The sequence below is a fragment of the Protopterus annectens genome, chromosome 10.part0 (assembly GCF_019279795.1).
Source record: "Protopterus annectens isolate FY-2018-M chromosome 10.part0, PAN1.0, whole genome shotgun sequence".
Lineage (NCBI taxonomy): Eukaryota > Metazoa > Chordata > Ceratodontiformes > Protopteridae > Protopterus > Protopterus annectens.
This window is the reverse complement of record NC_056744.1, coordinates 1,035,120,226-1,035,146,080: the sequence shown is the minus strand read 5'-3', so window position 1 is coordinate 1,035,146,080 and position 25,855 is coordinate 1,035,120,226. Positions and strand designations below refer to the sequence as shown.

General features: G+C 41.2%; 1 protein-coding gene across 4 annotated transcripts in view; it reads right to left on the bottom strand.

The window, feature by feature from the left end:
- ERICH3 (glutamate rich 3) overlaps nt 1–25,855 on the bottom strand; it is a 1,772,788-nt gene that overhangs the window by 865,220 nt on the left and 881,713 nt on the right. For all 4 annotated transcript variants that reach the window (XM_044085800.1, XM_044085803.1, XM_044085802.1 and 1 more), the window contains one exon: nt 9,010–9,196. In XM_044085800.1, coding sequence (XP_043941735.1) covers nt 9,010–9,196 — 187 coding nt within the window. The remainder of the gene's footprint in view (nt 1–9,009; nt 9,197–25,855) is intronic.

Here is a 25,855-nt window from a genome sequence, read left to right as displayed (position 1 = left end):
AGATCAGATCACAAAGTGGTCACCCCTGAAATAAATATAAAGACTGGACTCCCACCAAACCCCAAAATGTTTAAGAACTTTTCCAAGGCTAACTACTTCCTATAAAGCAATGGCATAGCTTAATTCCAAACCCTGTCAAACTCAGAGAACAAGGTAGCCTATGTGGAAGTGTTTATGGAAACCCTGTACAAACATTTAAATAACTGCATAGAAACAGCAGTGCCAAAACAAAATAAACTCAGGACAAACACGAAAAACTAGCCCCCTTGGTGGACCTCCAGTATAAACAGGTTGTTCAACAAAAGAAAGAAAATCCTGTCCAAAATTATGAAGGGCTATGTCCAAAAGACAAACAACTCCATCATCAGTCTCAGCAAGCAACTAGGGGATTAATCAAGTCCACCAAAACCAACTCTGAGGCAAAAATGGCCTCCCAAGCTATGGCTAACCATAAGGCATTTTTCAGATGTATATGCAAGCTTAAAGTGAACAACCAACAGTGTGCTGAACTACTAGTAAATGGAACTTCCTATACTGAACCGGGGGATTTAGCAAATTTGCTAGCCAATAAATTTAACTCCAACTTCACCCTGCTATTACTCACAGATGCCCCACAGGAAATACTGTCTGCCATTTCTCCCCCAACTATCACTAAATAACAGGTCCTCACTGCACTCTTCAGAGCTAAAAACACTGCTTCAATGGGTCCTGAAAATATTCCAGGATACCTCCTAATTAACTTGAAACATGACCTGTTAGGCCCACTAGAATCTGTTCAACCACAGCCTCCAGACAGGCTTCATCCCTAGGGAAATGGAGGACTGCAGCAGTCATCCCGCTACACAAAGGTGGACCATCAATAGACCCAGGGAACTACAAACCCATTAGTTTGATTAGACTTATATGGAAGGCCATGGAAAGAATTATTGTGGACCTGATAATGACAAAGGAAATCTTCAAACACTACACCCATCCCAGTTCTGTTTTTTCAAGGCCAGGTCATGGCTACTAAACTTAGTGGACTTGTTTGAGAAGGTCACTAGAGCCATTGATGATGGCAAAATGAAACATACTGCTTACCTTGACCTGCCAAAGGCATTTGATACAATACCTCACGGGAGTATTATAGACAAACTCACACATTTAGGAATAAACCCCTTTGTCACCTGATGGATAGCCAAATGGCTCACAGATAGGACACATGACGTTAGGGTGAAGAATCCACCCCCACCAAGATGCCTGTTACTCATTGTGGCCCCCAGGGCATGGTACTGGGATGTCTCCTGTTTGGAATATATTCTCTGAAGTCAAGGCAAATGTAGAGGGCCTTCGACTGACCAAATATCTTGATGACTGCAAGCTGAGTGCAATAACAGAATCATCCAAAGATGTAGATATCCTCCTGCAGGGTCTGACACAGACAAGTAACTGATGCTGGAACTAAAACTCAATACGAAAAAATGCATAATTATACCCTTTGGGAAGATTACCACCCATGCAAATTACAACACTGATAACATTCCCCTAACAGTAGATCCAGTGGTAAGGGACTTGGGAACTCAGGTTGACAGTAACCTGAAATATGGTCACTGTGTGTCCACAGTTGTGAGAAAAAACTTCTATATGGTGCAACTTTTATAAGTAAGGGCATGGCATCCAGATCTAAGGAAATCCTAGTCTCACTACAGTCACCCCTCATTAGACCAGTAATAGAGTACAGTGTACCCTTTGGCATGTACCTCACCAGGCATCTGCAACAGCTGGAGTGGCCACAGAGGTTCCTCACTAAAGAATATAGGATGTAAATAATATGTCCTATGTGGACCATCTCAAAGCCCTGTCTCTCTATTCAGTCTCTTACAGACTGCTGAGGGGCAATCTATGCCTACTCTACAAGGCATTCTGTGATCCAGTTCTGATGGATTTGCTACACATTCGCAAAACAAACAACACTAGAATTACCTGATCTAAGGATCTAAACCTTGTCTGTAGCATAAACAAAACATATTGGAGGGACAGCTACGTGTCTCAGAGATTACCCCTTCTCTGGAACAGACTTCCCATGCATTTGAAACAGAGCTCTTCCCTAAGCCTATTCAAACGCAATTTGGACCAATGGATGGGAAATCACAAATTCATCCCTGGCTTGTTGCCTGTCACCCTTATGGACAGGGCCTGTTTTCAGATGCCCTAAGGCACAGGCATATACCGAAGCTGATTTAGCCCATGGGCAGTGACCCTGAAAAATTGGGACATGGATAGCTAAACTTAAAACATCTTGACGGCTGTTAGTCTAGTAGCCTCCTATGATCCATTGGGATAAGGCCTGGATTTATGGAGGTATGACCTATTAGGTCAATGGCCCAGGAAGACTGGGTGGTGAAAACAAGTGTAATGAAAACAAGAAAACTAAATAGCCATTTGTTAACCAAGTAAGCCAACTGGGCACACAGTCCCTTTTTGGGGTGTCACAGGAGCTATTCTAGTTTAGTGGCTTGCTCAGAGTCACACAATAGGTAAATTGAGGTTGTGGTAATCAAACCCTAGACCACTGCAAGACCTAGGTCTAGCAGTAAATTTCATAACCCTCTGTATCAAACTACCAGTCAAATTGTACCACTCCAGATGGGACTCAGACCTACAATTCTTGAACTGGCATAGCAGGTCAATGTTTTATCAACAGTGAGCTGAAATGTGCTTAGCACCGCAAACATCGATGTGGATGTCTAGAGCTAAAATTGGTCATGGAGAATATAGGTGGTGGGGCTGCAGGAGAGGGCAAAACATTGTGTGCATGCTATGACTTTAAGTAAAAGAAAACACTGTGATTTAGCATTAATGAAGTTTCAGTTTTGCATTTCAACTATAGAAGTCTATGTGCTGATGTTAAAGAAAAAATGTCGATTTTTAGAAACTGGGGATGGGAAGAAAGCTGCAATGAGACCTTAGAAATGATTACTGTGCTTCTGTGTTTGCACAAAGCCTTAATCAGAGTTTTAATACAGTTTTCACTGCATTTCTTGGTTATTTAATGGCTCCATCAGAAGTGTAAAACCCAATACAACAAGTTCCAGCACTTTGAAAACTAAACTCAGATTCTGACAAAAAAATTCCACTGTTATACTTTTAATGAATTTTGGCTGATGGCATGACATCCTTGCTCTCCTCATGATGTGTGTGTGTGTGTGTGTGTGTGTGTGTGTGTGTGTGTGTGTGTGTGTGTGTGTGTGTGTGCACGCGCTCGCAGGAGGGAGGATGCAGCCCTTCACCCCTGCTGCTTATATATACTAATTCTGGGATCTCTTTTTATAAGAGTAAGAGAAATACTTCAAATTACTGCAGACTTGGAATTATTATACATTCACTTGCTTTTGCACTTAAACTCTTGCTGCTCTGCAGATCTCATTTATGATCCCTGGACTTTCAAAAGACACCCTTATTTAACTGGCAGTGAAAATGACGGGATACCTAACCTGCAGCAGTCAGGTGCCCACCGTGCTACTGTACTACTCCTTGTGTATGAGCGATGTGTGTTACTCTGCTACTACATTAATGTGATTCTCTAATATTACACATTAGTGCAGCATCTAGTTTTTATAGACAGTATGAAAGAACTTATTTCTAGAACCCTCAAAACAATTGCACAACTCTATGAAGAACACTATGCCTCTACAGTGATACATCCACTTAGAAATAGCTATTTTATACATTAGCAGAGAGATAGTATTGGATTTTGACAAAAAAACTTCCTAATATCTCACTTGCACTACACAGACACAACCTCTGCTTCTGCTTTACACCTACTCACATTGCAGTATAATGTGCTTTATTGCAAGACGTCCAAAATACTGAGTGAATGTCACTTAGTATTTGTGGTGGGGTGGGGCCATTCTGTTCTGCCATTTTCAGTACTACAGGCTGTTAAATATGTTGGCTATATGATCACAGGTGTAGAAGCTTGAGGCTGGATGAGAAGACCCTTCGGTGAGATGAGCTGCACCAGGACATGTGGCTGGCAGAAATTAGTAATTTAGTGAGCAACCTTGGGGCTATGAAACAGTCTGGACTGGCTCTGAAACCATGCTGAGCATTGAAAGCCTTGATATACCATGGTAAGCAGTAGATCTGTGCATATTTACTTTCTTGTGAAGACCCACAACCAGTAGTGAAATGCTTTAAAATAGAAGTGGAATTTGGATTTAAGAAGTAGCCTTTGGCTCTTCAGAATGGAATGATAGGTGCTACCCTCAGTTCTTTCAAGGCCTTTCAGTGGGAAAAATGGAATTTATCACAGGGGGGAGAGTGCAAAGATCCTAAGATCTGTACATAGTGAGGTGGGCTGTGTTCCAACAGCATCTGGCACTGTATCCTGACCGAACAGCAACATAGATGTTGGTAGAGGGTTTAAAGGAGAATTCCCAATGCAGGCTGATCTGACAGTTTCTGCATATTTACATAAGAATTTGTAGTTAGTTAAGGGTAAAGAGAATAGAGATAGACCACTGCTTCACAAAGAAGTGTGACTTCAGCTGGGAGGCTACCAGTACTATTCAAGGACCCCCTTCACATTCATTAAACTTCTGCAACCATCAGAGTCTTTGGGGAATTTAGACTGATAAACTACCTTTGAAATACGAAAAGGGTTCAGTTAATCACAAAATAGATAAGGAATATTCAGCAGTAAAATATGCTTCTCTTAATGATGAAGTAAGCCTCATAGGTTGGGATCAAGACCCATGACTGGACACTGAGTTGGCCTTTCAGCTGCTCTACAGCTAACTGCAGAAGTGGCATTTGCTGGGCATGCTGCTGGAAGGACAGTACTTTTTTTGTCATGAGCATGCCAATGGTCTACATGTTGGCATGTGACACTTTCAAGAGGTTCAGCGAAACCTTATTCTGGATCCGAAAAACACGGAGGTGGCAGAAGAACAATGCATTATCTTGATAATTTTGAATAACTGAAGAGGGACAGAAGGCCCTACAGAAAGACACTGGGGTGTTCTTGCAATTATTCAGGGAACTGAAGGTATTCTGGACCAAGGATATGTTGAGAGCACTTTCAAAATGATTGGTATTCTTGGGAACGGAGTTCAATATATGGGACCAGGCGTTCAAATTACCAGAGGAAATGCTTAGATCATTAAGAGAAAGAATTAATTGCATGCTAATCAAAGAAACATACATGGCAGAAGAGGTGATATCACTGCTGGGGTTGCTGAATTTTACATAAAGTGCAGTAGGGGCCAAGTAGAACATTCAGCATACCACTAATAGTCCTCCTGAAGGGTAACTGTCAAAAGCACCACAGGGTCCAGTGCTGGTGGCACAGATGGTAAATCCCTGGCTAAAGCCTGGGTAATTTAAATTCAAATAGCAGCTCTGGCTCTTGATTGTGCTAGCAGATAGGCTTGGCAGGCCCAACATGTGGTGAGGGCAGAGCTGACCACATACACTGCCGTTATTCCTTGCAGGAGGGAGACAATGCAGAGGTGGTGGCTTGGTTGTCGGAGTTAGGCTCACTAAGCCGCCAATGGATAGCAGCCTTCAAATGAATGTAAAAAAAGCAAGAATCCACAAAATGAGATGTATGGGTCACCAAGTTGAGATGTTACACATGTTTCCCCCCACCCTGGTGGTTACGCTATCCAAAATGCCCTCATTGCTGGGATGCTGATGAAAGCATAATTTGCCTTTATATTTACCTGAATAATGCCTCTCCTTGGCCAGCTCTCACTTCATTTCTGGGTAGAATGCCTAGTGCAGAGGAATGAACAGACATCGTCTGATCATGGGGGAGGCCTTACTCTTCAGCAGACACTGATGCAAAACCACCTAGGGAAAAAAAAAACAAAAAGAAAAGCACCGCAGGGTTATGAACCAACTTACCATAAAGGATGACTCAAGAACTTGGAAGGATTTTTAAAAGGATTATAATGGCATTTTTGGGCAGGATGAATGGATAGACAATGGGTACATGGAGCTCTATATGCACACAGCAGGTGCAAAAGAGATGGGGGAGGGTCCTGAAACAGAAACAATTTGCAGGACATCTTAATGAACATTGCCTTTTTACAACCAATACTCATTTGTACAGCCACAGTAAAGTGGGCGGGTGGCAGAACCGGCCAGCAAAAGAACTGCATTCTAACTGGACAACCAGAAGGCAGTGCAAGTACTACAAAACCAATATCAAAAATCAAATACAGTACAAACAATGTTAAAGTGATTGGTGTTTTATCATTTGAAATTGAATATAATTTTTTTTTTCTGGAAAGCATTTCCAGTTGTGATGAATAATATTGCTGGCAGTCTTTCTTGTTAGTAGATGTATAGGTTTTGAAGCTTAGCATTAAGAGCAGAGACACCAGGACAGCATCGTGCTAGAGGAGGTATGGTATTGGTGACTAGCAAACTGAAGCAGGGCAGTTAAGAAAGGGATCCTGGACAGAAGTCATAAGATGGGGTTTATTGGACATTTCTTTTTATAACAGAGTACAGAACAGACCCCTTTGGACCCACTTCCTAAAAGTTCTCATGGTTTGGGAACTTTTAGGAAGCGGGTCCAAAGGGGTCATCCACCCATTGATTTCTGGAGACATTAACAGTGCATAACATAGGGTGATCACTTGCCTTAGGGACAACAAAACAGAATAAGGCAGAAAAGGTCAGCAGGTGCCATTGAAAAGAAAGAATCTGCCTTACTTTGCCCTGTAAAGTAGGCAATTACTTTTGAGACTCTTGCACTAAGGAACATGAAGTTTGTCACCCTGCATTTACTTTTCCATCAGGACAGACATGGCAGATTCAGAAATTTGAGGCATTTCTTAAGAGTGCATTAAGCCATGTGGACTCTACTTGGTGTGATTTCCTGCTCACTACTTTTTGTTAGGAAGAGCCACTGACCAGGCTGACCAGGGAGCCTCAGTAGACTTTATCACGTGGTAGGTGGCAGTCCATAGCATATCAGAGTTACAACAGGTAAGAAAAAAAAAAGAAAAGAGAAAGGGGAGAAGTGGGACAGCAAACAGCCATTCTGAGTCAGTGAGCTGTAATGGAAGGAAGAGTTGCTTAGGAGCTTAGAGGACAATGCTAATGTTCTTTAACGTTTTATTTTGCTTTTGCAAAACAGAAGATGGTCTGGATTCTGGGGGACTCATTCATTTTTTTTTCTGGGAGGGGGCTGAGAAGTGTGCTCAGAAGAACCAATGGGGGAGTCAAATGGGTTTTGACAGGTCAGAATGCAGGATACAGCAGTTCAGCACCCATACAATGAAGTGAAAGCAGTGATTATTATTATAGCATCCTTTGCCATAGGCTTTAAAGACACCAAACTTCATCTGTATTCACTGGGGGAGGTAGTTAATGATTCAGGGCTGGTTAAAAAGAGATATTTGGTAGTAGTAGTAATAATGTATGACTTATTATATGTGAAGCAGATGTCCCCTGCAGTTACAGTGGTCTGGTCCAATATGACTCTGAACTCGGTTTGGTATCATGCAGAGAAACCAAAGGAGATGGAGAGAGCTAGGATGTTTACTAATACAATGATATTCAAAGAAGCCTGAATTGTAAGTTTTATGGTACTTAGGCATTAAGATCTGAATGACGGGGTTCGTATGTGGTATGGTCCAGATAAGGTCCATCAGAGAGACACAGGCCTGGATTAATTTAACCACCACTATGCTTGTTGCTGTGTGATTTTCTAAAGGGATGTGGTAATTTGATTTACAAGACAGGTCGCAAAAAACACATGTAAAGTGGACAAGAAAAGGGACCAAAAGAGGGTCAGTTCTTAGTTCTATGAGTGATGTTTTCCTAAAAGGTGAAGAACAGGCCATCATTTTTGGTCAAAGTGGAGGTGATCTGGCAGCTGAAAAACTGGGATATGGTTGATGCTCCTGCCATAACCTTAATGTATGATGATCTAAACTGGATTGCCACATGTGAGTAGTTAGGTGAAGGGGGTGGCCTCACTTGAACAGAATACATTTATGTAGGTGTTAAGCAAGAAGGAATGCCCCACATATTGGTCAGAAATTTCAAGGAAACTGAACTGAACTGACAGGATGTTCCTACCTTCCCTGAGGTGAGAAGGCAGCTGGGATACCTCTGTTGGGTTTTATGAAGTGTCTTGGACATTAAGACAAGACCTTACCTCTTGTGTAGATTCAAGGTGCTATCATACTCCATTCAAAATGGATTCAAGTCAGCTACCATTGCTTCAAGCAACTTGTATATTTAAACTGGTAAAGCATAAATCATTCTAGATTTGTGTGTGTGTGTGTGTGTGTGTGTGTGTGTGTGTGTGTGTGTGTGTGTGTGTGTGTGTGTGTGTGTGTGTGTGTGGGGGTGAAATGAGCTTTTGACTTCGAAGGCAAGCTACCTGGGAAAAGAATCAATAAGTTAGTGTTGAGATCCTTTGAGTGTAAATATGGTATCTAGAACTGTCATGGAACTGGAAATTAATATGTATGCTGATGGCTGCTTGATGGAATTTCAGACAAGTATGTACACTGATGATTATTACCTTCCTTCATATAAACACCGGATGGAGATGTATAGTGTGTGTGTGTGTGTGTGTGTGTGTGTGTGTGTGTGTGTGTGTGTGTGTGTGTGTGTGTGCTTGTTAATAAACTCTGATCACAAGACAAGCCTGGTGTGATTACTATGAGGAGAAACCAAATGGCATGAAATATGATAATTTACGATTAACTAGGGAACTTCAGCATGAGCAGCAAACACTGCCACCTCAGTCTAACCTCATTAATAAATATGACTACAATTGCAGTTATGGTCTCAGGTAAAACATTTGCAACAAATAAACAAACTAAACACCTCTATTTAATTGTATGTAGTGATATGAACAAATGGCCAGTGGTTTTCTTTTCATCTGGAAAGACTACAAGATTCTTCAGTTAGTGGTTACTTTTCCTGCTTATCAACAGTTATACACTAAACAAACATTGGTGCATTCCCTGATTTAGAACACTAAGATGCATTTCATACCTGTAACAAGGGGAAGCTCCATCCACACTGACAAAACCAAAGTGTCCATGTTTTCCTCCTAGCCTGGATCCTTTCCGATGTTTATATTCACAACAAGAACTTAATCTGTCAACCTGTATTCCATTTTGGAAGAATGTAAGACTGAAGGGGAAGCCATAATGTCGACGGGAGGTAAACTGGAACTTGTCTGTAATAACAGAAAAAATCGATGATACCTGCTAATTGCTATTTTCACTGTTATCAGTGTTTCTTCCTCAAAATGCATAAATTAATATTGTGGATCCAAGCCAGCAAGGAATGTGTTCAGGGTGCAAACATATAAATACTGAATCACTCTTGTGAAATGTATTGATAACAAGATGCATGTTTAGGCTTGACTAGTTTTTTCCAAACACACACCTACTAATAATGCAGTCAAACTCAGTTAATGCTAACTTTTGTAATCAAAGTTAAAGGTTACTCCCTATCTTATCTTGTGGATAAGTCTAGTCGTGACAACAAAACTAACTTTGACATATTCCAAACCATAAATGACAGAGTGATAGTCCACTCCAGAAGGAAAGATACAGAAATCATAGAGAGTTATTTCCATTTGACAACAGAGATAAGAAAGTCATTAGCATTCTAAGCTGTCTTTACTTGAGTACATATTCATTAAGTAGTCTAACGCAAATTGTAAATCCAATCAAGTAACCAAAGGTATTTGTATCAAACTAGAACCCCTGCAAAATACAAGTATCAATAAGACGCTATGGACATGGGAGTTTCAATATTTTATTCATTTTATTTTATTTATTTCACGTTTGTTAACCGGGTTAGTCCAACTGAGTTTGTAAACAAACCCATTTTCAGTGAAGACCGGAGTAGAATAGCCGCAGCAAACATAAGTAAAAATAAAGTGACAATATACAAATATTAAATAACAATCACAATACAAAATAATTGTAAAAAAGAAACGGTTATTAACTATTTGCATTGCATTGATAGTAAGCAACCCATTTTCAGTGGAGACACAAGGGGAAAGAGCCCCAGCAAACATAAGCAAAGATACACATACAGGACAAGAACTGTTAAAAACAACACTGCAAATACAAAATTAATTATAAAGAGAACAAATATGAACATTAAGGGTAGCACTGATAGTAGTGGACTAAAATTTACTACATATGAGAGTAAAAACAAAAAGATAATCATTGTTCAAAAGAAGGACAATGTTTAGACATTGATAGGAAGTGGGGGGGAGATAGTGTGGAGAATGGGAGGGGGCTATAGTAGTAGAGCTGAGGGTTTAGGAGATTAGTTTAAGCAGAACTTACTAACAAAGAAATAAAGGAGATGCAACAGGATATACAGTGGGAGAGACTAAGACTACGTGTGGTCAATGCAACAGCATAATTTCAAGTTTAGTAGGTGGGATTTAAGCTCCTTTTTAAAACAGGGAAAGAAAAGGTTAGATTTAATATGGAGAGGGAGTTTGTTCCAATTTAGTGAGACAGAGTGTTTGTAAAGTAGTTTGCCAATATTCCTTTTGGGTTTATAAACTGACAGAAGATGCTGATCAGCACTCCGGAGAGGCTGGGGGGAGAGTAGGGCGTAACATGAGAGGTGAGAGCAGGGCAGGCAGGGAGTTGTTGAGTATGGAAAAGGTAGTGTGGAGTTGCGATTGTAGAAAATGCGGAAATTCCAGCCACTGGAGTTTGTTTAGTGAAAGGCAGTGATGCAACGAGAGTGGTTGGTTTAGAATAAATAATTTTGTTGTACGTTTGTTCCAGTTTCTGCACTGAGGTAGTTTGGATACTGGTAAGGATGGGGAAAGCTTTGAATATTTAATATATTATTATTATTATTATTATTATTATTATTATTATTATTATTATTATTATTATTATTATTATTATTATTATTATTATTACTGCGGTGGTGGTGGTGGTGCTGCGGTAGTGTTGTTGCCTCACAGTAAGACAGTGTCCTGTTCAATTTTCAGCTAGAGCGTCTTCTGTGTGGAGACATGCGTGAACGGGCGTACCTTCGTTGAAGGTTGTGCATCAGGGCCGGCAACTCGGCACATAAAAATCTACTGCCGATCATTAACGGACCGGAGTTCCGCTGTGGCGACCCCTAACCAGGAAAAGCCGAAAGACACAAAAATTATTATTATTATTATTATTATTATTATTATTATTAATAATAATATATTTAATATATTAGAAGATTTGTATTTGCTTTTGTTTACTGCAAAAGTCTGACTGGGCCATAAAAGACCCCTGCTGAGCAAAAGCCTGGGGAGAAAAGCTCAGTAAGGAAAGGGGAAAAAGGATTACAATAAGTAGAGTATGCAGAAATGTTACGCAAAATAAAACATAAAAGTGCATTTTGTTTATGGTACACATAGAATTTGTTCATAGTACTGGGAAGACTTTGACAAGGAGAGAAAGGCAAAAAAGGTGGTGCTGTGACACAAATGTTGAAGAAAAGTAGTGAAAGTATAGCTAAGTTGGCAAGAGCAGTATGGTACCTTGTGATGAAGAAGGGAGAAAGTGCAGCTGTGTAAGTTAACATAACAGCAGACATTAGAATGATTGCTGATACTGTAGCCTTAGCTATATGGGTTATAACCTATGACAGACAGATCTTCCTAAGCTTAAAGGCATCTTCCACCTGTCCAGAATGTTTGTCAGCTCAAATATAACCGAATAAAAAGAGTGGGTCGGTAAGCAAGTCCTTCACAGCTTTCATGCCAAATGACAGAGAGAGGCTAGAGCCCTGAAAAGGTCAATGCTAGGAAAATAAACATAAAAGTCCTCAGCATGGTATACAAATAAAGGTAGTGGAGGAAAGGATGCTCTGGATACTAAAGCAGCGATCAATCGAACATTGACTGTTATGGTAAGATTACTTGCACAACTGTGTGATTTTTATCATTTGATCACTGCTGCAGTAGCATTAGTTGTACAGGGAGACAACCACAGCTTATACTGACTGGGAGGAGGAAGGATGATGATCCAGCAGCCTCTAGAGAATGGCCCTAGCAAAGTGTGTTTAGATCTGGAAAAGAAATCTAATTTGTATGCTTTGTAAATGTATGTACACTGGACCAAGTTGCTGCTTCTAGAATACTTCTAGAATCCATCCGTTTTCAAAAAGCCAAGTATGAAGCCAAGGTCCTAGCAGAGTGAAACCTGACCCTGCCTGGAATCAATTTATTGTAGTAACAATAGCTAACAGCATGAGCTAACAGCATGAGACAATCATTTGGATAGTCTGTTTTGACACAGGTTGTCATTTTTGTTACCTTCATAAGAAATGAATAACCGAACAGAGTTTCTGAAAGTTTTAGTTCATTCAAGATATATCTGAGTTGTCTGTGGACATTCAGAGTATGGCAAATCTTTTCTCCCTTGTTTTTTGTTATGGAGAAAAAGGGAGGAAGATGGATAGCTTGGTTCATAGTAACCCTCAATAACACTTCAGGCATAAAGGAAGGTTTAGTTCATAAGGAAACCATATCTTTGAGTAAAATGAGATAAGGCTGACCCACCATAAGAGCTTGCAACTCAAAAGAGATTCTACTTGAAGAAATCAAAACAATCAACAAAACAGTTTTTTTATGTTAAGAACCTCAACTCAGACTGATGAGACATTAAATTGAGCAAGAGTTAATTTTTTTCTAAAACAAAGTTAAGATTCCAAGAAAGAGCCACCTGCTTTCTTGGAGGCTTGATATGTAAAAAGAAGTTATGTACCTACCATAACATTCCATGTTAGTTGTCTTCATCTCACCTTCCTTTTTGCTGGTTGGGATCGGAGCCGATTCTTGGCTCCGACTCGGCCATCTTCAAAAGCTCGAGAGCTGTTTATGGCTCGAGGCTACCCCTTATCCCATAATGCCTAGCGATAGCTACCCAGATCTCATGTGAAATAGCTAACTCTAGACATAACAACATAATAAATCAGTCAAGAACTAGTTGACTATACCTGCCATATTCTCTTAAGTCAAAAAGGAGAACACACAGCCAGTGAAACAGAACAAAAAACTCCTCTCGATCCACTAGGACAGGGGGACGGAGGGTGGGACGCAAGAAGGAAGGCGAGATGAAGACAACTAACATGGAACGTTATGGTAGGTACATAACGTCTTTATGTTAAGTTGTCTATCTCGCCTTCGTTCTTGCTGGTTGGGCCAGCGTCCCTAGCACCTAAAAACCCGGGTGGCTCAGTGGAACAGACTCTTCAGAACAGTGGACCCAAATTCGGCTCTGCTCCTGGAGGCCACATCCAACTTGTAATAAGACCAGATAAACAACAACTGAAGTACACAGAGTACGAATCAGGAACACCACTTTCAAATAGTCAGTGTAAACGTATTTTAATAAGCTCCGTTTTCGCTTCTACAAAAGTAAAAGCTTCATCAGACAACAGAAACGCCAAATGGCTCAGTTTAAAAAGCACTTCATATGATGTCACTTCCTTAATTGCACAAACAGCGCTAATCAGCTAAAATAACTATCTGTTTAAAATAAGCAGATAAGCAAGCTTAAAAATTACTTACTTCAACATATACAAGTACAAATGTATAAAAAATACAAAAATGCTACACATGTAGTAATAATCATAATAATTAGTAATACTATAAAAATAATCATAGCAAAATACTGACTATATAATATTAAAATAAAGGTTGCATTATACTGCTAATAGTCCACTATAATGTAACAAGTGGCAATACTAACGCAAGTAACTCTTATACTTTAAAAAAACTGAAATATTACAAGATTCGTTTAGTCCTGGTGTAGAAAAGGCATCCAAAAACAATTGCCATTCCAGTTCTTTCATCTCAAGAAGAAGAGATTGAGGACCCCCCCTAATTCCAACATTTACAGTGTCAATCCCCATGAAGTGGAAATTATGTCCAACATTATTTAAAATGTGTTTGGCGAGAGCATTTTCGCTCTTTTTGTTCTTAATGGCATAATTATGTTGGTAAACACGGTCCCGTAATCTACGGTCCGTTTTACCAACATAAAATGCCTGGCAACAGTTGCACAAAGCAACATAGATCACCGATTTTGTTAAACAGTTAATTATTTGTCTAATACAATGCTTCTTGCCTCTAATGGTAAATGTACTCCCCACTTTAAAGAGGTTACACAAATTACAAGCCCCACAAACAAATGACCCAATTTGTCTAGATAAAGGCAGTGGGTTGTCAGTGGTATGTAAAAAATCTTTTAAATTACTGCCTCTCTTAAAGACAAAAAAAGGTTGTAAGCCTAAAATGTCAGATAAGGGGCCATTATTTTGAATAAAGTGCCAATTTTTCTTCACTATAGCACAAATCTCATCCACATGCTTGTTGTAAGAAATAATGAACCTAGTTTTATAATCATCTTTAGGTACATGATGCATTACTATCGTATGTTCTATATTACCTTGAACAAAAGTATTTTCAAGGTCTGGACCAGTAACATCTAAACAGTCGATAAGACAACTGTTGAACATATCACTAGCAGCAAGAATGGGTTTATAAAACCCATTGATTCTTTTGAATTTTACTTCTTCCACGAGATCTTCTAGTAAATCGATAGGGTAACCCCTATTAGCAAACATATCTTTCAAGTTTGTACATTCTAAGTCGAAAGCTCCATTTGTGCTACACATACGGGCCGCTCGAACCAACAATTCTCGTTTGGATAGTATGGAGGCCAACAGGGTGCCAACTTTATCGCAGGCTCAAACACATTTGCCCAGCTCAAACCAATCTTGTTCGGTGAGCGGGTTGTCGGATGTTATTCCACCGGGTCAACCACAGCGTTCTGGCCCTACTGATGTGAGTCATATCACAGAACAATCATATGCAAGCGCCAGAAATAATGTTACAGTGTGGTCGGACAATACCAACAATAACCGACCCACTAATTTTGGTGCAAGTACTTCAAGGCAGAATACTGAATTGAATGGATCTAACAGTAATGTTCATTTAAACCCTGGGCTTATTGGTGCGCCGACTTTTTTACAATGGGCTGGGAACCTTGAAGCCCTCGAATTTCGAGACCATCTCCCAATGGGAGCACCGGCTACAGGAGAAGATATTCAAGGTAACTGTTTAGATAATATAGCAGCGAACCTTAAAATCCTCGATAATAACATGTTAAAAATAAAGAGGCTCCAACTTGAGGTCTCTTATTTTAAACAGTGCCTAAAGGAAAAAATTGTGCCTAAAGGCTTAAGGTGTTCCTTTGTTCCAACAGGACTGTTTTATAATTCTAAGTTCATGAATGACCTTAGTAGCCTTTTTGATAAACAAGGCCTAGAACTTCTTGATGTTATGGTGAAACATTATTCTGACTATATATCCATGCTTTTGGTTGAAACTAGTGAACTTGATGAAAAAATAAAAAGTGACTTAAACTTTATACGGTACAAGTATGATTATGACCGTATATTCCAGAGCATCGATGGATTACTTGTTAAGCTTAAACTGAACAAAAATAAAAAACTTATAAGAGACAGGCAAGCGTATGCTAATGGCGCTGCCTATCCTAATTTGCAAAAAAACAATAATAACACAAACAAATCTCTTGAGGTGAATAGTGGAAGTGGTCATAATGGAGGTGAAACATCTGGTGATGCTGGTTTGATAGAAGGTGTATATGATATCAATGATGGTGATGAAGGCCCTTCCTCACAAGGACCGAGGAGGAGTAATAGAATCAAATCGAATTATGAAAACCAAGGCAACCGACCTAACTATAAAGGGCAAAGTAGGCCTTTTTTAGGGCGGAAGAATTACCAAAAACAGAGGAACAAGAACAGCTACAAATAGAGCCTGTACTTAACCCAATTGAGGCTACTTCCGCCTCTTCCCAGCTACCGACCATTTTGACTAATTCAAAGGGAGACTTTAAAGTTTACAACTTTTCCCAAATTGAACTTGATAAAGAGTTGATTGACCTGTTGGCTCTCGGACAAACATTTGTACCAGATCAGAAAATGAATATATCAAAATTATTGATTGATTTCAAATGTTTTGTCCGTACTTTAAACTTAAAAGTTTTATTTAATGGTGAGCCTGCTGGTGATAGGTCTCCTTTTAAATTATTAAGTGTCTTTAATCCACCTTTGCACCCCACTTTAAATATATTTGAGAACGTTTCTGAACTGGATTTAAGACAGCTATTTGAAAAGATTAAATGGTTTGATCGTCAGAGTAATACTTCATCCAAACAAATGTCAGCTTTAAGGGACATGTGCAAACTACCTATTAGAGTTGTAAAACCTGATAAAGGAGGGGGCTTAGTCATTCTTGACAAGGAAGACTATGTAGAGAGAATGTCACTAGTCTTACAGTCTCCCGCATACGAAGAATCTTCTCTTAATGAGATGGCAGGGCAATACAATAAGATCAAAGGATACTTTAGGGATTTGTTCATCGAAGGAAGAATTGATATTGACATTTTTAATTTTATCAATATCTCCTTCCCTAGGGTCCCAGTTATGTTTGGGATCCCTAAGATCCACAAAAACCTACGTGATCCACCAATGAGAGCACTCGTAGACGGGAGATGCTCTATCACCCATCCCTGTGCAAGGGTGGTTGATTTTATTATTTCAAAATATCTTGTTTTGATACCTCAAATCTGCAAAGACTCCTGGTCTTTTTTGAAGTCGATCAATGATATCCCATTCGATCAGGAACTCAATTTTTTAACTATTGATGTGGTCGATCTTTATACCTCTATCCCACATCAGGAGGCCGTCGAATGGGTAGAATTGATGCTTCTAAGTCTTAATACCCCTAGAGAAGAAATTGATGTAGTTACATTATTGTTAGACATTATTTTGTCTTCCAATTTTTTCATTTTTAATAATTGTCATTACATCCAGAAAAGAGGTATTGCCATGGGGTCACCCTGTGGTGGTAGTGTCTCTAATCTTGTGGTAGCTTATTGGGAGAAGACCCACATACTTAATAACTCTAGATTTAAGGACACTATCAAACTTTACACACGATTTTTGGATGATGTATTTTTACTTATTAAAGGAGACGAAGATACTTGTTCTGAACTAGTAGATTATATGAATACTTCTTCCACGTTTTTAAAATTTACGCAAAAATTTTCAAGTGATGAAATCGACTATCTAGATGTAAAAATAAAGAAAGATCTTGATAGAAAAGCCTTTTTGTCCACAATTTTTAGGAAGCCAACGTATTGTAATAGCTTCCTATATTTTTCCAGTTGTCATCCCTGGAAACAAAAGAAGTCGATTGTTAAGGGGCAATTGGTTCGAGCGGCCCGTATGTGTAGCACAAATGGAGCTTTCGACTTAGAATGTACAAACTTGAAAGATATGTTTGCTAATAGGGGTTACCCTATCGATTTACTAGAAGATCTCGTGGAAGAAGTAAAATTCAAAAGAATCAATGGGTTTTATAAACCCATTCTTGCTGCTAGTGATATGTTCAACAGTTGTCTTATCGACTGTTTAGATGTTACTGGTCCAGACCTTGAAAATACTTTTGTTCAAGGTAATATAGAACATACGATAGTAATGCATCATGTACCTAAAGATGATTATAAAACTAGGTTCATTATTACTTACAACAAGCATGTGGATGAGATTTGTGCTATAGTGAAGAAAAATTGGCACTTTATTCAAAATAATGGCCCCTTATCTGACATTTTAGGCTTACAACCTTTTTTTGTCTTTAAGAGAGGCAGTAATTTAAAAGATTTTTTACATACCACTGACAACCCACTGCCTTTATCTAGACAAATTGGGTCATTTGTTTGTGGGGCTTGTAATTTGTGTAACCTCTTTAAAGTGGGGAGTACATTTACCATTAGAGGCAAGAAGCATTGTATTAGACAAAAAATTAACTGTTTAACAAAATCGGTGATCTATGTTGCTTTGTGCAACTGTTGCCAGGCATTTTATGTTGGTAAAACGGACCGTAGATTACGGGACCGTGTTTACCAACATAATTATGCCATTAAGAACAAAAAGAGCGAAAATGCTCTCGCCAAACACATTTTAAATAATGTTGGACATAATTTCCACTTCATGGGGATTGACACTGTAAATGTTGGAATTAGGGGGGGTCCTCAATCTCTTCTTCTTGAGATGAAAGAACTGGAATGGCAATTGTTTTTGGATGCCTTTTCTACACCAGGACTAAACGAATCTTGTAATATTTCAGTTTTTTTAAAGTATAAGAGTTACTTGCGTTAGTATTGCCACTTGTTACATTATAGTGGACTATTAGCAGTATAATGCAACCTTTATTTTAATATTATATAGTCAGTATTTTGCTATGATTATTTTATAGTATTACTAATTATTATGATTATTACTACATGTGTAGCATTTTGTATTTTTTATACATTTGTACTTGTATATGTTGAAGTAAGTAATTTTTAAGCTTGCTTATCTGCTTATTTTAAACAGATAGTTATTTTAGCTGATTAGCGCTGTTTGTGCAATTAAGGAAGTGACATCATATGAAGTGCTTTTTAAACTGAGCCATTTGGCGTTTCTGTTGTCTGATGAAGCTTTTACTTTTGTAGAAGCGAAAACGGAGCTTATTAAAATACGTTTACACTGACTATTTGAAAGTGGTGTTCCTGATTCGTACTCTGTGTACTTAACTTGTAATAAGAAATAAATGTATGAGTGTTTGCCCACGTAGCAGCTGCATGGATAGAATCCATGGGCAACCTGGATTGGAAGGCTACAGAGGTGGCCAAGGCCCTAGTAGAATGACCTCTCGGTTTAATAGGTAACTCTTTGTTCCTTAGCTGATAAATGAAAGAAATAGTGTGTGACAACCATCTGGACAAGGTTACCTTCGAAACTGGGAGACCTTGTTTGCCCAAGGCGTAAGAGAGGAATAGTTGGTCCAATTTCCTTACTTCTTTAGTTCTGTGCAGGTAAAAGCGCAATTGTTGGTATGATTAGGAAAAAACACAGGAAGATCTATAGATTGGTTTAAGTTGCTTTCAGAGCAGACTTTGGGGAGAAACGAGGGATTAGTTCTCAGAGCAACCCTGTCCTTATGAAAAACCAAGTAAGGAGGACGAACACATAGCGCCTGAAGTTCGGAGACATGTCTGGCTAAAGTAATAGCTACCAGAAAGAGTGTCTTCCAAGATAGGAACTTGACAGAGCAGAAAGCTGCTGGTTCAAAAGGGGGCAGAATTAAGGAGGTTAGGACTAAATTATGTCCAAGGAGGAGGGGGATCTCTCACTGGAGGCCTAACAAGAGTTGCCCCTCTCAAAAAAGCTTTACATACCTTATGAGACATAATGTTAGAGTTCGAAAAACCAACATGAAAGTTAGAAATGGCCGCCATTTGTATCCTGATCGTAGAAGCAGCGGACCCGGAATGAAACAGTAGAGCTAGGAATTCCAAGATTTCGTGGACTGGGGCTGAGAAGAGATCCACATTCCTAGTCTTTGCCCAACAAGAAAAACGTTTCCATTTGCTAGCATAAGTTTTCCTCGTTGTAGACTTGTGAGAGGACACAATAATGTCGTGGACCGCTGGGGAAATGCTAGGGAGCCTGGCTAAGGTTGGAAGTGGAGCAACCAAGCTGCGAGCTGGAGGGTTTTTAGGGATTGATGCAACCCGCCTGACTGATGAACCAGGAGGTCTGGAATTGGGTCCAGAGTCCAGGGTTGATCGAGAAGGTAACGGTGCAGGAACGGAAACCATATCTGTCGAGGCCAGCAAGGAGCAATGAGGATCATTTTGCAACCCAACGATATTGCTTTCTGTATAAGTTTGGGTATCACAGGTAATGGAGGAAAGGCATAAAGAAGTCCCTGGGGCCAATCGTGGACTAGAGCGTCTCTGGGTGTGTGACCCAGAAGTGGAAGAAGGGAGAAGTAGTTGCTGCATTTGCTGTTGAAGGGGTGGCAAAGAGATCACAGCAAAGCTGTCCCCATTTGCGAAAAACAAGATTTGCAATTTCCTGATTCAGAGACCACTCATGAGGCATTAGAATAGCTCTGCTGAGCCTGTCTGCTATGACGTTGGATCTCCCAGGGATGTGCGTTGCAATCAGAAAACGTTGGGAGGAAATTGCTCACTGCCAAAGCCTGACTGCTTCTCTAGGACCTGGTTCCACCCTGCTTGTTGATGTACCACACCAGTGACATGTCCGTTTGAATAGCAATGGCCCAGGAGGAAGACAGTCTTGAAGGGCTTGCAATGCCAGGAGCACGGCTCTCATTTCCCGAACATTTATATGCAGATGGTACTCGTGAGGTTGCCACGTGCCTTGGACTGTCTTGCCCAAATAATCCCCCCCTCCCACCCTATCAGGGAGGCATTCATCGTTACTGTGGCTACTGGAGAGGGTTGTATGAAAGGTCTGCCCTGAGTAAGAAGTGGGGAGACCATCCACCAAGAAAGATGCCTTTTGCATGAGTCCATGATCATGATCTTGTACGTCATGGGTAGCTCTTGGAAAGACCACTGCGTAAACAGAAGCCACTGAAGAATCCTCATATGAAAGCGCAACAGTGGGATTAGGAGAATGGCTGCTGCCATGGAGCTCAGAGTTTGAAGGACGTGCCTGACTTAGATCCTTTTGCTCTGCATCAGAACCTGTACCTGCTGAGGAATTGTGGACACCCTTTCTGGTGGTAGTCTTGCAAACATATCCCTTGTGTCTAAGTCTGCTCCTATATAAGTGATAGATTGACAGGGCAACAAGGCAGATTTTTTCAAAATTTATTGTGATGCCGAGCTGTGAGCAGATTGCGATTGTGTAGTCCAGTGCTTGTATGAGTTGATGCCTGGTGGTAGCAGTAAGGAGCCAGTCGTCTAGATATGGAAACACCTGAAATCCTTGACACCTCAGGTGAGCCATGACCACTGCCATGCATTTGGTGAACACCCTGGGGGCTGTGGTGAGACCAAAGGGCAGAGCTCTGAACTGATAATGACTGGCCCCCAGCCGGAAGCGAAGATATCTTCTGGAGCGCCTGTCCATCTTTATATGGTAGTACACGTCCTAAAGATCTACAGAGCACATCCAATTGTTGTGACCTAGAAAGGGTAGAATGGCCCGTAGCATGACCATCTGAAACTTTGTTCTTTGGACAGACCTGTTTAGTCTGCTGAGATCCGCAATCGGTCTCCAATCCCCTGTCTTTTTTGGTACTAAAAAGAACCTTGAGTAAGTTCCGGATCTGTGCTGGTCTGCCAGGACTTCCTGGATGGCTCTTTTTTCTAGCAGTTTTGAAACTTCTATTACTGCTTGCTCCCTCAGATTGGGTGGAACATCTGGGAGGGTCTTCCTTGACTGTAAGGGGCAGCTGAAGGAAGGGAATTTTGTAACCTCCGGATATAACAGACCGTACCCATCTGTCTTGTGTTAAACATTGCCAGGCTTTTGGGTACAGCGAGGGTCTTCCTTGACTGTAAGGGGCAGCTGAAGGAAGGGAATTTTGTAACCTCCGGATATAACGGACCGTACCCATCTGTCTTGTGTTAAACATCGCCAGGCTTTTGGGTACAGCGAAAGTCTTCCCCCGACTGCCTCCAGAGATGAGCAGCCGGGCAACCCTTCAGGGATGCTGAAAGGGCTTCTCAGAGAAGGATTCTCTGTTGCCCTGGTTCTGCGGACCCCCTCTACCACGTGGGCGGCATCTATTATTATTGTTTCCCCCTCTGCCTCTGGAGGAAAAATTACTACATGTGTCAAGCAAGGCTCCCTGAGATTTCCGGAACCACATCTTACCACTCTTCTGACCTTTGGGGTAGGGTCTAGAGGGAGTGGAGAAACGGACACCCACGGCAGAGAGAGTCTTGCCTTCCTGCTCACACCTAGTCAAAGTGTCTTTCACCTGTGGTCCAAAACGAAAGGAACCATCAAAGGGAGTGTTGATGAAGGACGCTCGAAAGGGTTCCGCAAAGTTACACAGCAGCATCCAGGCATGCCTCCTAAGGGCCACCCCGGTACCAGCAACTCTACTCGCCCCATCAGCTGCATAGGAAATGAGCCTTATGGAGGAGTTAACAACAGAATTAAACGTCGCTAGCTGGGAAGCTACCTTGGCTTGTGCTCCCTCAGCTGTTGGATCTTGGAGGGTATCTCCGAGCTCTTTAAGGAGATCCCTTTGAAGTCGAGTAAAATGACACAGGTAGTTCAGTGACCTCATAGAGAAGGTCGCTAAAGCGAACATTCGCTACCCATATCTGTCCATCATCCTAGACTCCTTTGTTAGGGGGATGGACAGATGAAGAGGTCTCCGCTAACTCTTTTTTTGTGGCTGCTGCTACCACCATAGCATCAACAGGGACACCTTTTGAAAGGAACTGCTTATCCTGGGGTACTGTAATAAATTTACCAGGTCTACTCGGAGTTGGTTCCACTGTATCCGGAGCTGACCAAGCCTTTCGAGCCACCACTGTCATAAGTGGATCGAAAGGCGGAGACACCCAGGAGGTGGAAGGTCGGGAACCGAAGGCATCCAGGAATACAGACTCATCCTCAGAAGGGGCTAGGGGATTCCAGTTCCCCCTCTGCTTGAGCATTTCCAGGATGTCCGAGAAGGAAACATCTTCAGAGGGGGATCTCGGGGACCCTTCTGATTCATCTAAGTCTGTATCAGAAGTGACAGACTCCGGGGAGTCAATGTGCTTCCTCTTGCACTTCTTCTTCCAAGGGGGCTCCTCTGAGAGATCAGGGGAGGCCTCGGAAGAAGAGGAAACACTCAATGGCGTGCCCTGGAGAATCAGTTCCCTACGCTTGCGGTCTGGAGGAGGAGCAGAGGTTGGCACAGGCACTACAGGGGACGGAGCCGGTGGGGCTGATAGCGGAGCTGACTCAGTGGCCAGCACACTCTGCATGACATTGAAGGCATCCCTGCCATGATGCAGAGAAAGCTCCGGTTCTGAAGAAATACGAATCTTTCTCCGCACTGAGGGAGACGGCTCCGAGACCGATGTAGGAGCCAAGCTCACCTGCGCCGAAGCTCCGAGAGGGAGAATGGGGTCGGACAAGGGTCCGATGCCACTCACCCCCTCTGAGCCGACGAGGGAGCCCAAGAGCCCAGATCCCTTGATGGACGGTACCACCGAGGGAATCAGAGCCAATGTCGGAACCAAAGGAGATAGTGTAATCGGAGCTGACAGTTCCACTATTCGAACCCCAATGAACTCCGGCTCCAAACTCATTGGAGTCGGAGGAGGAACATCGAGAGACGTGGAGGGAGCTGATACCTGCTGAGGAGGGCTGGACAACAACTTGGCTAGTGCCTGCGACTTTAGCAACCTACTGACCACTCTCTCCACATCGTGATCCGACAGCCTAGAGGATCGAGAAGAGTGAGAGGATCGGTGACTACGCTCGCTCTGAAGTAAGAGAGACAGAGGAGCCGAATGCACCAATTCAAGTGAGGGGGACCTCAGCCTCTTGTGACTCTGCGACGGCTCCGAAGCGTCTGATGGAGCCGACGTGGAGATTGTCTTGTCGATGCCAGCCGGAACCGACGTGTAAGGTAAAACCTGAACCGAAGACGGCTCCAAAGTTGGAGCCGACAGCTTAGTGGCTTTAGGGGATTTCACAGGCTGTGAGCTCTTGGCCAGTGAATCCAGGGGTTTTAAAAGACCCCTAAGAATAAGCTTATTCTTATGCTCCTGCAGGACTCTTGGACTAAAGGCATGGCAGATAGCACAAGAGTCCTGCAGGTACACAGCGCCTAAACAATAGATGCAAGAAGTGTGCCCATCTGTCAGAGACATTTTCTGACAGCATGAGTCACACTTCTTGAACCCAGTAACCTTGGATTCCTTTGACATCCTTAAAGTAGAAGTAAAAACAATTATAACAATAACAACAAGAAGCAATATACAGTCTACAAAAACACACTACTATAAAGACTACAGCTAAAGTTTTTTTTTTTGTTAAGATAATAGGAAAGCCTCTAACTTAAATGGCTAGCCTATAAGAGAAAGGTAGAAGGAAAAACCTCTAACTTAAATGGCTAACCTGACAAGAAGAGGTAGGGGGGAGGAGTAGGGGAGAACTCTCTAAGTTAAACGAGTTCTACAAGAAAAAGGAGGGATACTACAAGCTAAACAACTAACTATCACAAAACAAGACTATCGTTAACAATAAAATACTAGAAAGGTTGAATTCTAGTGAAGAAAGTTATACAAAAAACTTTATACGAGCCTGAGCCAGAAAAACAACACCTCGCAGCTGAAGTAGCAAACGAGATCTGGGTAGCTATCGCTAGTTATTATGGGATAAGGGGTAGCCTCGAGCCAGTAAACAGTTCTCGAGCTTTTGAAGATGGCCGAGTCGGAGCCGAGGATCGGCTCCGATCCCAACCAGCATGAACGAAGGCGAGATAGACAACTTAACATCACCCCTTTCAAAAATATGTTAACATAGGAATGCATTGAAAAGGAAGGATCCATGGGAAAAATGATGAAATGGCCAAAAAATGAATGTTGATAGAGGAGTAGGAAAGAAAAGACCATAACAACTCACACGCATATTGAAAAACACAAATACTAGCATTAAAAGAATCCTAGTTCTTCTCTTGGCACCAAGTAGAAAATAATTTTCATCTGCTAATGTATGATTTCCTAGTAGTAGGTTTTCTTGCCTACTTTAATAGTTGCTGCGCATTTCTAAAAAATAGGTACTTAAAACTTATTCAAATTCTATTACTGAGGCAGTTTGTTTCAGTTGTTTCAAGCTGGGATATATCAAACACCCTTTGTCTGACTAGGTCCAGCCTTCAAGAAAGCTTGGGGAACTGCCCTTGGCAATTTCAAAAAGAAGGGAGAATCATTGTTGCTTTGGCTAGAAGGGATTTACCACAATGACCTTTGGTGAGTCCTTCTAAATCTCCAGAATGATATTTGTCAGAATGACCCTGGATATCACTGGAAGTGGAGAACATATCTGTTTTCCAGACCTTCTTACATGGAGTAGAATTTTGCCAACTGATTACTGTGAATGAAGGGAAATAGATCTATCTGAGGTGTTCCTCACAGCTGATTCATCTCCTGGACGATCCACTGATTAAACTTCCATAAATAAGAGTCTGTCGTGTCCCTGCTCAGCTTGTCTGCCAGAAAATTTTGCTCTGTTGGGATATAAGATGCCAGTAATGCAAGAGTGCACTGAAAAGCTATATCACACTTTATCAACCAGTAGTCTGCACACAGGCAAAGATCTGGTCCCCCTGTGTATGTGCCATGTTACTGTGGTGTTGTCTGTAATCACTTGTAATGGTCCTGGGACCCCTTCCTGATTGAAAGAGTTGAGGTTATTTATTACTGCAAACATCTCTTTCACATTTGTGTATTTGGTCTGTTTTTTTTTTTGTACCAAATAACCTGCATTTTTACTCCAAATATACACTGTTCCCCAAGCAAAGTCTGAAGTGTCTGTTGATAAAGACTGTGGTGGAGGTGGAAGGGAAAATTAGAAACCTGGACTCAAGTAATATTGGTCTGTCCACCAAGGAAGTTACCATTTCACACATCCCAGAACAGGTATCTGAAATGTCAGGGGTTGGTGATGTTGGGATCATACTGATTTTAGGTACTGTCGCTCGTTCATTTCTAACACATAAAACAAGAAGGCTTGGGGTTTCATTTAGATGCTTTAATACATACAAACACATCAGGATGGATAGCAGCATCTTTAAATACGAACGATAGTTAACAGACAGACCTTACATATATACATGCTTACATCTCAACAGCTAACTAAACTGCAGTGGTGGTGCTGCGGTAGCGTTGTCGCCTCACAGTAAGACGTTGTCCTGTTTGATACTCAGCTAGAGCGTCTTCTGTGTGGAGACGTGCATGAA